The sequence below is a fragment of the Lithobates pipiens genome, unplaced genomic scaffold, assembly GCF_037356315.1.
Source record: "Lithobates pipiens isolate NorthernLeopardFrog02 unplaced genomic scaffold, aLitPip1_a1.2 Scaffold_22, whole genome shotgun sequence".
Classification (NCBI taxonomy): Eukaryota; Metazoa; Chordata; class Amphibia; order Anura; family Ranidae; genus Lithobates; species Lithobates pipiens.
Window position 1 is genome coordinate 281,817,026 of NW_027507784.1, and position 12,640 is coordinate 281,829,665.

At 43.2% G+C, this 12,640-nt stretch overlaps 1 protein-coding gene across 1 annotated transcript in view; it reads left to right on the plus strand.

The window, feature by feature from the left end:
• LOC143924698 (interleukin-4 receptor subunit alpha-like) overlaps positions 1-12,640 on the plus strand; it is a 29,952-nt gene that overhangs the window by 11,623 nt on the left and 5,689 nt on the right. Inside the window, exons 6-7 of the mRNA XM_077449115.1 lie at positions 4,674-4,773; positions 9,865-9,937. Coding sequence (XP_077305241.1) covers positions 4,674-4,773; positions 9,865-9,937 — 173 coding nt within the window. The remainder of the gene's footprint in view (positions 1-4,673; positions 4,774-9,864; positions 9,938-12,640) is intronic.

Consider the following 12,640-nt stretch of genomic DNA (forward strand, 5'->3'; position numbering starts at 1 on the left):
AATGAATTTCTCCAGGATTTTGTCCAGGCTCGTTTTACTGGAGCTGATCTATCAATCAATGTCTGTACAACCAGCCTGTCAGTTCTTTAGTTGTACAATCATTGTATGCTAACAACAGGGAAACCCCCCACTGTCAGAAAAGTGCATAATGTTTGGCCACCCTAAGTGTTTTGGCTGCAGCTATATTAAACAAGCAGTGTGTTAAATGTAAGGATCCTTGATTCAGTGTTGACAATTGTTCCGAAATTTAGGAACAGTGCAATAAATAAATAAATAAATAAAGCTTGTCTATGAAGTCCATGAAAATTTGGATGTCCAGCTGTTGCATAACAGCCAATCAGTATTTTTTTAACTCAACCCCGAATTGGTAATGTATTTGGCAAATGCCACCAAAATATTAGGAAGCTTCTGATTGTGACACTGAGCTTCTGAGCTTCTTATAGTGCAATGTCAACCAATGTGAGTATTACTTCTTTCTCACAAAATAGTTCCATGTAAACCTGCATTTGTGAAGCTCATGAACATGCACAAAAAAATGCATGCCACTCTTGCTATACGTATATGTCATTGTTAATGGCACCCCAAATGCAGCAAGCAAGACACATGGTTCTAAACAGGAGCAGGGCCGAGCCACCTGCTTTGTGTCAATAGATGCAGACTGGGTGGCTGGGGAATGAGCTCCCGCTGGTGTCCCCATGGAACTTTCCATGGGGGCACTTGCCACAGAGGAGGAGCCTGGAATGCCGGCGGGGGGACCCCAGAAGGAGAGGACCGGGGCTGCTCTGTGCAAAGCCATTTCACAGATCAGGTAAGTATAACATGTTTGTTATTTTCATTTTTTTTTATGAATCTTTAACGTCATTATAACATTGATTGAATATTAAGAGCACATGGAGGGCACAACTTGATATCATGTGCACCAAATACCTAATAAACTACTGGAACCATATAAACAACAAAAAGGGGACTTTAAAGGCGCACAAGCACAAACCCAAGAGCAGAATAAGAGTATGTACCCTCAAAAAAAATTAAAAAAACTTTATTGATTCATAGATTAAAAACATATGATTATAAAAAATATTCTGCCCATCCCAAAAATCCCCCTCCGAAAGGTGCTAGTTCCTACTGGACCCTAATTATATTGTACATACAATATAAAAAACAAAAGAATTGGTTAACCTGAGGATTCAAATATAACCACTAACAGCGCTGATACCACATCTCCATATACAACAAACAATTTGTCTATGTTAAGCATGTAGTACTTTTTAAAAAAACCAGCAAGTCTTTTATCAAAATTGGTGTCCAAACACCAAGTATTAAAGAACCAGCAAGACTTTTGTCAGGAATGAATGTCCATACACCAAGAGATCACACTCTATTCCTCATCAATGAGTGCAGTCCTTCATATTTATATTCATACAATCTTCTCAGATATCTGGGTGTGTATGGGTATGGTCCTACACCTTCACCATGTGCTGTTCCACCTCCGTGAATATGTATATAGATGGCTGCTTACCAGATTCCAATCACTTTAGAGCCTATCTCCACTATGTGGAACTCCTCTGTCTGGTTCTGTGTGTCCCGCTGATTGCTCTCACATTGGTAGTAGACATGCAAAAGATTCAAGGGGTCTCATATAGTGTGATACCTTTTATTTAGGATTGAAAAAATTCCTTTCCCCCCCTTATATAATATGCTTACATTTAAAACAACTTAAAACCAGCGTATAACATATGTGGTGTAAGTGCTGCCGCACGATCGTCTCACCGGTAGGCTGCAGATCTCATCCAACACAGTCTCCGTGTGTGGACGGGTCCTTGTTGGCTAACACTCACCCTCTTGCTTGTGTGATCACCGCCCTGACGCGTTTCGTGTTTTCACGTCTTCAGAGAGCGTCCATACAATATAATTAAAAGATCATCATCCAAAAAGCAGAGCGGTCTATGCAGGAACACCGTTGTAGGTCCCAGCGTGTTTCGCAAATGTTTGTTGCTTCTTCAGGAAGATAGTGAGAATCCCAATCCTGAAGTGATGTAGATGGCATCACATCATCTAACATCCACCGCACAAGACAGGGAACACGGCTGGGCTGCAGATCAACAAGCCCTGCTCCACCAAGGGCCAAACCTCTCACCCAATCCTGGCAGAAAAAAATCCTCCAAACCCCCACCACAACCAACACACAAAGGGGGCACCAAAGAAATTGGAGACGACAGTCACCAAGTCAAGCAGAATTGAGGACCCACATACCCAAGAGCCAACCTCCCCACCAAAAAAGGCACAACACCAGTATTAACCAGAATGAATTAGATTAAATATTAGCCCTATATGCATATTCAAATGTTCATCCTCCTCTCTAAAAGCAGAGCACAGTGGGAGTTTTTACCTAGATGCAACGCCACATGCACTTACATAGTACCAAACTATATTATAAGGGTATAATACAAAAATTAAATATATGTAAAGCATACCATATATAAAGTTGTGTATGGATTTCAACTGATATGAAAAAAAAGCCAAAAAAGAGGGAGAGAGAGAGAGCGAAAGAGAGAAAAGGATAAGGAGACGAGGAATAAAACCTATCAATTAGAGAAATGGTTTGTAACTAACGTGTTTGTTTAGACTGGGAGCTTTAGTACAGTGCCTTGAAAACATATTTATACCCCTTGAAATTTTCCACATTTTGTCATATTACAACCAAAAAACGTAAATGTATTTTATGGAATTTTATGTGATAGACCAACACAAAGTGGCACATACCGGTAATTGTGAAGTGGAAGAAATGGAAGAAAAATGATCAATGGTTTTCAATTTTTTTTTTTTTTTACAAATAAATATCTGAAAAGTGTGGCATGCATTTGTATTGTCACCTTTACTCTGATATCCCTAACTAAAATCTAATGGAACCAATAGCCTTGAGAAGGCACCTAATTAGTAAATAGAGCCCATCTGTGTGTATTTAATCTCAGTATAAAAGCAGCTGTTCTGTGAAGCCCTTGGAGGTTTGTTAGAGAACCTTAGTGAACAAACGGCCCCATGAAGGCCAAAGAACACACCAGACAGGTCAGGCATAAAGTTGTGGAGAAGTTTAAAGCAGGGTTAGGTTATACAAAAATATTCCAAACTTTGAACACCTCACAGAGCACTGCTCAATCCATCATCTGAAAATGGAAAGTGTATGGCACAACTGCAAACCTACCAAGACATGACTGTCCACCTAAACTGGCAATCTGGGCAAGGAGAGCATTAATCAGAGAAGCCGCCAAGAAGCCCATGGTAACTCTGGAGGAGCTACAAAGATCCACAGCTCAGGTGGGAGAATCTGTCCAGAGGACAACTATTAGTCATGCACTCCACAAATCTGGTCTTTTATGGAAGAGTGGCAAGAAGAAAGCCATTGTTGAAAGAAAGCCATAAGAAGTTTATGAGAAGCCATGTGGGGGGACACAGCAAGCATGTGGAAGAAGGTTCTGTGGGCAGATGAGACCAAAGTTTAACTTTTTGACCTAAAAGCAAAAGTCTGCAAAAGATTTGAGACTGGGATGGAGGTTAACTTTCCAGCAGAACAATAACCCTAAACATACAGCCAGAGCTACAATGGAATGGTTTAGATCAAAGCAAATTCATGTGTTAGCCCTTGTACACACGTTCAGACATTCTGACAACCAAATCTGTTGTATTTTGTCCGAAACTGTTGCATACACACATAACGTGATGATGTTATTTCGTTACGACGGGACTAGGTTCAGGCTAGTAGCCAATAGCTTTGGTCTAGGAATTTGATCTGAGCATGCGTGGCACTTTGTCCGTCGGAGTAGGCTACACATGATCGGAGTATGTCCGATCGGAGCATTTTGTCGGAAAATTTTACCGGCAAGTTGGAAGAGTTGGTCCGTCGGATATTCCGACGGAAACAGTCCGATGGAGACCACACGCAGTCGGAATATCCGACAAAACGGTCCGATAGGACACATTCCGTTGGAATCTCCGACCGTGTATACAAGAGCTTAGAATGGCCCAGCCAAAGTCCAGACCTAAATCCAATTGAGAATCTGTGGCAAGATTGAAAATTGCTGTTCACAGATGCTCTTCATCCAATCTGAAAGAATCCGAACTATTTTGTAAAGAAGAATGGGCAAAAATGATCTGTTACTTTGTGTTGGTCTATCACATAAAATCCTAATAAAATACATATACTTTTTTGGCTGTAACATGAACAAATGGGGAAAATTTCAAGGGGTATAAATACTTTTTCAAGGCACTGTAGCCTCCAGTGTAATGATCCATTTGGTTTCTAATCTCTGTAGATGAGGGTGTATTTTTTCCCTACGTTCTGATCTGATCACATATTACAGAACAGCAAATGTAACAACAAATTTATGATACAACCCTACATGTCTACTTATTGTTATAAATATTTGGCCATTCTTAATGATTCAATGAATTTAATATTATATGCATGGGTGATGTCAGGGGTCACATTTTTGGCCTCCTATATTGAGAAAGTTGACTGCCACTGGTTGTTCATAAAAAAAATTGAGTTGTCACTTGAGCTATCATGTTATTATATACTGGCATTTGAAAAGGGATTACATTTCTGATTTAAACATACAACTATTGAAACCCCTATTGTTAAAGAAAAGTCACTGTTGTTTTTTTTTCTTATACAGAGTACAGTCTTACCATAGTGGAAATAAGCAGCATCACCATCCCGGTTACCTGTTTAGTTATATTATGTCTGGTTTTATCAAGCTACTTCTCTTTTTACAGGTAATAATACAAAAAAAGTAAACCATTTTTTTATTAACTCAGGTATTACTTTCACACACAGTGGGCTAATTTATAGAGCGGAAGAATAATATTAATGTTTTGCATTGGATCCAACAGGTATCGGCTTTTCCTTTCATTCTGCATCAAAAAGCTATAACAAGTAGTCTGATTGGTACAAGTAACTGTTAACTTCTCATACATGAGCTGAAGTTAACTTTAACGAGAAAGAATAGTATATTTCTAAAGAGCACATGTTTGAAAAAATTGGGTAATTTGGTTATTACCAATGCGTTGATATTCTTTCATATTCCTAGCTGCATGTAGTCAGTGCCAGGACAAGGTCACCCTGTACCCAGGGCAAAGAGAACGGTGCCCCCCTCCCTTTGGGTGGAGGAGGGGATGGGGCTAAGAGTGCCATGCACATCGAAATTGGATTTTAGGGGTTAAAATAGACAGTGAGAAGACAACACAACTCCTCCTCGCTACCTGCCAAATGCTCTCAGAAAAGCCATTCACCACGGATTACTTTTCAGAGGCCTATCATGAATGTAAACAAAGCCCTAAGGGAGGAAATGAGGTCTTGGGGGGTTCTGAGGATTAAAAAAGAGGTCTAGATCTGAATTGCCACCAACTGTCTCTGCTCACATTTCACACCTTAGTCTTATGCACAGTGCCCGCTGGGAATGAAGGGAGCTTCTTCTTTCCATCTCGGCTCTTGTGATATGTCACATGACATGGGTAAACAGGAAGTAAAGCAGTGTTCCCATGCTTCCCAGTGGTGCATCACTGAGCCCTTGTACACACGGTCGGAGAATCTGTCGGAATGAGTCTTATCGGACCGTGTCGTCAGATAATCCGACTGTGTGTGGTATGCATCGGACTGATTCCATCCGAATCTCCGTCCGACCCAATTTTCCAACATGTTGGAAATATTTCCCGACCAACTGGGCCGGACGGACCTAATCCGATCATGTGTAGAGCATTTTCATCGGACCAAGTGCTATGCATGCTCAGATCAAATTCCTAAATCAAAGCTATTGGCTACTAGCCTGAATGTAGTCCCATCATAACGAAATTACGTCATCACGTTCTGAAAGATCAGATTTTTTGCCAACTTGGCCCGACCGTGTGTATGCAACAGTTTCGGACACAATCCGTCAGACTAAATCCGACAGGCAAAATCCGACGGATTTGGTTGGCAAAATCTCCGACCGTGTGTACGTGGGCTGAGACTGAGGTGTGCTCTCAGCGTCTTCTGCCCACAGCAGGCTGCTATTGGAGGGACTGGATTTTAATAACGGTTAGGAAAAAGAACATCTTTGTACCTATAAAATATGATTTAATTGCTGTGCCAAACATAAGCATCTCACAGACACATATAAACCTCTGAACAATATAAAAAAAAATGTTTCCATAAAATGTGCCTTTGTACAGGCCAAACATATACAGAGAGCTAACACTTTGTCTGAGTCTACCTTGAAAAAGAACTTCATTAAAATCGGCATGGTTTGCTTAGCAGCCAGCAACTGTTGAGACAATGAACATTTTGGTGAAAAGTATGTAATGTATGATATGGTGTATAGAGTATATGGTTCTGTAAGTTACAGTGCAGAGGTCAGGGGTGTGCAATGCATGGAGTGCAAGGTCAGGATGATGTAATGCACGAAGGGCTGTAGTCAGCATCAGGCTTAGGAATACATAAGCAGTGTACAGGACCATGGGGTGTGTAATGCACATAGTGCAGGGCTCTAGTGAGTGTAATGCAAAGAGTTCAAGGGTCAGGAATATGTAACACACAGAGTGCTGCTGCCAGTGCCGGATTTAGAAATACATACTACATAGAGAGCAGGGGTCAGTAATATGTAATGCACAGAATGCAAGGGACTAGAATGTGCAATGCACAGTAGAGGTCAGAAGTACAAAGAGAAAAGAGTATACAGTAAATTCTCTTCCCCTCCCAACACAATTCTCCAAATCCACCCTCCCAGCACAAATTCTTTCTTCCTCAATCCTACCTCTTAGCACAAATCCCCTACACCCCAAATTGCCCTTGCAGCACAAATCCTCCACCTTTAATTTCCCCTCCCAGCACAAATTCTCTACCCCCTTCTAGTACAAATCCCACCTTCCGTCCACCCTCCCAAGACAAATCATTTTACTACCTCCTCCAAATCCCTCTTTAAATACTCTTTCACTCCCCCAGCCCAAATTTTCTCCAACTTCTAGCACAAATCCCCACAATCCCCCTCACCACATTAATTATCTTTCCTTTTTAGCATCCCCCCATACATTGCCCAAGCACAAATCCTCTCTTCCCCCAATTCTCCCTTCCGGCATAAATCTTCTTCCACCCCCAAATCCCCTTCCAAGCATAAACCCACTTCCCCTCATCTCCTACCCCCAGGAAAAATCCTTACCCCCTTCCCAAATCTGCATTCTCTCCCTACAAATCCTCTCTCCCAAAACACCTCTTTGTAGCACAAACCCTTCCAGCAAATATCCTCTTCACTTCCAACACAAATCCTGCCCCTAATCCACACTACCAGCACAAATACTCCTTCATCCCCAATCCTACCTCCTGGCACAAATCCTTTCCTCCCAATTCTCCCTACCAGCACAAATCCCCCCCCACCCCCGCCCTTTCTTTTAGCACAATTTCCCCCATCTTTTCTTCCCAGCACAACTCCCAGAGCCTGAAAAGCATCTCCCATTCATCTGCAAGAGTGCTTTCCCACTTGAGTGGTGCACTTGCGGAACGTTAGAAAAAGTCCAGCAAGCAGCATCTGTGGGACGGGTTGGGAGCGCTATAAATAGCGCTCCCAAACCACCCATTAAAATAAATGGGCAGCGCTTCCAAAGTGCCTTAAAAGCGCTTTGAAAGCGCCGCAAAAATTGTCTTTTTTTTTTAAGGTCCGTTGTTACGAAAACCGCCACTGAAGCACCGCAAAAACGACCAACGCTTTATTGCGGTTTTAGCAGCACTTCAGTGTGAAGTAGCCTTAAAGTGGTTGTATAGTAAATTTTTGACTTTTACCTACAGGAAAGCCTATAATAAGGCTTACCTGTATGTAAAAAAAACCTGTATGGTTTAGGAGATATTCTCCTCGCAAAGCGCCGCGGACTGCAGCGGCACATGCGCACAAGGGGATGCTCGGCTGAAAGCTCACATGCGCGGGAGTGACGATATCGCTGCTCCGGCCACTCACAGCACCGGAGCCGCGATATCCGGAAGAAACGCAGAGGGAACATGTCAGCTCCCTCGGCGTGGATCGGGCCAGATGTCGGGGCCTCGTTCTAAGGTAAGTATTTCATAATGAGCTAGTATGCGGTGCATACTAGCTCATTATGCCTTTTCCTTTGCAGGTGGCAAAAAAACAACACATTAGCGGGTATACAACCGCTTTAAGGGGGACATGTCAGGGGGTGTGCCCTACGCCTACATACTTTCGCTAATAGGTGTCCCTCATTCTTATCTCAAAAGTTGGGAGGTATGCAATTTGGCTACCCCCATGTGCATGTATTATTACAAACTGTACATATAATATACAGTATTTAATTATATGTTAACCCCCCTGACGGTTTTCCCGAGTCTGACTCGGGGTGGATTTTTTATACCATTAGCGGTATTCCCGAGTCAGACTCGGGACTGCATCGCTGGATCCAGGAGGAGGAATACTCACCTTCTCCCTCGGATCCAGCGTCGTCTCCCCGCTGTACGAGCGAGCCGTGTCTCGCTCGATCTATCACATCGGCGATCTCCGTGCCCTGCGAGCGTTGCGACGCACGGGCACGGAGATCGGCGCCAAATTCAAAAAGTAAAACACACAGTATACATACAGTATAATGTAATCTTACAGATTACATTGCTGTATGTAAACATTTCACATCCCCGTTGTCCCTAGTGGTCTGCCCAGTGTCCTGCATGCAGTTTTATATAATAAAAACTGTTCTTTATACCTGGAAACTGGAGATTGTCCATAGCAACCAAAACTGTCACTGTACATCAAAAATGATTTTAGAGCAGCTAGAAAACAGCGATAATAAATTAGAATCACTCGCAGAATTGAGCGATAGCGATTTGTGGGGAGATCCGTCATCAAATACTGAAAAGTAATGACAGTGACAATTCTGCAACTGAGCAAATTTCAGTGTTTTTGATTTGATTACATTATTGAATAATTTTTTTTATTGTTATATTATTATTTGGTACAATTATTTATAATTATTTCTTATATTATAATTTATGATTTAATTTTTCAAACTTTATCATACCCGGGATGTCTGCTAGACTCTGGTTTGGACAGATTTAAGAGAGTTATTCCTAAGAATTGCATGACTACAATATAAAACGCCAAATTTTCATGCAAAATAATGGTACCGCTTTTAGCACCTAAAATCCGAAATAATGGTACCGCCAGGGAGGTTAAACGAGAAGTAGGGTTTTATTTATTTTTTTCCTAATCATGCTTACCTAGGCGAATGCAGCCTCAGACCGATGCTGCAGCTGTCCCCCGGCGTCTCTGCACTGAGAACCGAGCCACTGAACATCGCCGATGGCTCACTTCTCTCACCTCCTCGAGAGGAGTCCTGCTGCCTGTCAGTGAGCATCTCTCCTCTCTGCTCCTCCACACTCATTGGAGCGCTGAGCTGTGGAGGGGCGGGCAGCGGCCATCTCAACCTCTCAGCGGCTCCGCCATCAGTCAAGGCAGCTGGCAGATCCAGACTTCAGACCACTCTCCGCTAAAAATGGGTCACAGGAGTACAAAACGAATTGCACTCCTGTGACCCTTAGGAGAAGCCCAGCCTAAAAAGCTCAGGCTGGACTTCTCCTTTAAAAACTATAGCTTGAGATCTTACCGTAGTATTTAATTTACAGTCAATTTTGATGTGACTTTCAAATGTTTATATTAATTTAGGAACTTTCTTGCAGTATAGCTGAAATAGGCTGTTAGTTTCCTTGTTACAGAAGCTTAAAGAATTTGGTTGTTTGAAAATATAAGTAATTCCATACAACATTAGTGTGTTTTTGTACTTTATTGATAACAGTACACATTCAAGCATATGTTCCGTTTATATTTACTTTATATTTAGGTGCAAAAAGAAATGGTGGAATAATATTCCAGATCCTGCAAAAAGCAAGATGTACCAGGATAGATTAAGACTGGTAAGTTGATAAAACATGGGAGCACTGCTTGGAAAGGGAAGTTTAGGAGTAAGTTAAACAGGATTAGACCAGGTGCTATGAGCTTATTTGGACTGAAAACAAAACATGGCGATGATGAGATGATAAAAATGGATGTGGCTGGGAGGGTGAACATACTGTGGCACCAGAGCTGCTGCACATGAACCCAAAAGTGCAATGTAATTGTTGGGATATTAATGAAGTCCACCAAGAAGGGGCTAGTAGTGTCAGTGGGAAGAGGAGACAAATCCATATGTTGTGAACAGGAGGGATGAGGTGCACTGGTATTCAGGAAATGATGTAGTGATAGCCAGAGCTTGAAGCTTGTCGGCCCTGATGCAAAAGTTGACCTGGGCCCCCCCACTATCATCCCCTGCTTCCATGGTGTGTGCAGATACACCCACCGCACGCCAAGTTACTCAATGTGGCTTAAGAGTTTAGAGTTCCAAGAGTTCCTCCTTACATTAGAGGACAGGGATAACCCCTGGAGAATCAGAGGACGGGGATCACTGCTGGAGAATCAGAGAACAGGGACCCCTGGCAGGTCATTTGGTAGAGCTCCTTTCCCATTCCAGCATTGTAAACAGCTCCCCCCCCCCACAATACACAGGGCTGAAATCACATTCCTTTACACAAAGTCTATCAGCCTTCACAGGGTGTCTCTGGCTTTTATGTTGCCGTTCTGACCTGTGAAATCCCCTGGTCGGAGCGGTAGTGTAGTTGCAGCAGGCAAATGCACCCTATGCAGATCATGGCTGACTGGCTGTGTTGTAAAGAGGAGGAGCAGTATAGAGTGCTGTACCGGGAAATAAGCTCAGCAGCGGGCATAGCATCCAGGGTGGAGGGGGTGGTCAGGGGGTTTTGGGGGGGCAAAACTTAGATCTTGGGGGGCAAAGTCATGTGACATGAAATCTGGAGCCTGCAGCTCCTCAGGGGCCCCTCAGGAGGTGTTAAGGGATTTGTTTTAGCAATTTCTGAACATTTGTCTGTCAGTGTTGGCAGGTTTTGGGAAGGTCACCTCCCGGAGGTGTGTGTCTTTTGCCCAGTTGTCAGGGAAGTGGCGTAAACGGACATCCCCGGGTGGAGGGGGGGCTACAAAGAATCCCAGCTAGTGACTAGAAGACACTGAGCGGTGTCTTACCTCACCAGTGACATCGGCCCCATCGTGGCTACAGGATGGCACTCTCCTCCTCTTAACTATCTGAGCTCAGTTACCATTCCATTTTGCCAGCACACAGCACAGACACTTCCCCATTCTGGGCTGTTCTCACCTCGTGCTCCTCACCATTCACAAAATGGCTCAGAGCTTTCCCCCAGCCAATGAGAACAGAGGGGTGTGGACTGTCGAAGGCAAAGTGGAAGCCCAGTACTGGAGCGTGTTTGTGGAGCCCTAGGGCAGATCGGAGCTGGACTTTGTGGAGGATATGATAATAAGACAGGGAGGCTGCAGGGGCCCCCTGGAGCTAGGGGCGGGGTTGCAATTGTGACCCCTGCAACCCTTTATGCTGCGACCAAGGTGATAGCATAGTGCTGTACAGCCGTGTCGAAAAGCTTTGAGAATGACATAAATATTAATTTTCACAAAGTCTGCTGCCTCAGTTTTTACAATGGCAATTTGCATATACTCCAGAACGTTATGAAGAGTGATCAGGTGAATTGTAATTAAGTGCAAAGTTCCTCTTTGCCATGAAAATGAACATAATCAGTGTCAGTGTTGATGAGGACAAGGCTGGAAATACTGATTGAGTGATGCCGCGCCCACACGATCAAATTGTCCGGCGTTAGTCCGCCGGACCGCATTTCACCGGACAATCCGATCGTGTGTGGGCTTTATCGGACTTTTTCAGCGTAAAGTCCGGCGGACTTAGAAAGTAGTTTTGCAGCCCAATCTTTCCGCCGGACTTGGGTTTCAGCGGACAATACGTTTGTGAGTATACTAGTCCGGCGGACTAAGAATGACACATGCTCAGAAGCAAGTACGAAAAGGAAGCTATTGGCTACTGGCTATTGAACTTCCTTTTTCTAGTTCCGTCATATGTGCTGTACGTCACCGCGCTAGCAATCGCCGGGCTTTCCGTGTGTCCATGTGTGGCCAAGTCCGTTCGGTAGAAAGTCCGCCGGATTGTTTGCCGGACTAAGTACGATCGTGTGTACGCGGCATTAGAATAACAGACTGGAAGCTTTAAAAAGAGGGTGGTGCTCTTCCTTTGTTATTCATGGTTACCTGCAAGGAAACATGTACAGTCATCATTGCTTTGCACAAAAAGGGATTCACAGTCAAGAATATTGCTGCTACTAGGATTTCACCTAAATCAACCACTTATTGGATCATCAAAAGTTTCAAGGAGAGAGGTTCAATTGTTGTGAAGAAGGTTTCAGAGCGTCCTAGAAAGTCCAGCAAGCACCTGTAGTAATAAGTAACCACAATGGTATACAATAGGTGACACAAATGAGAACTTAAATGGAGTTACCCAGGTAATAAGGTGGTATCATGCCCACAGATGCAAATAGGGTCAAATGGCATTCTAGCAACAGGGTAAAAATGTGATAGTTGTCAAAGAGGCATTCCAACTGTTACTATACACACAGGTTCTCTGTAGATTGTATCCATCAGTGGTGCTGTTTTGCTTGGAAAAATGCATAATAGAGTGAAGCTCAAGTAAATCAGAGCAAAAATAAACCTTA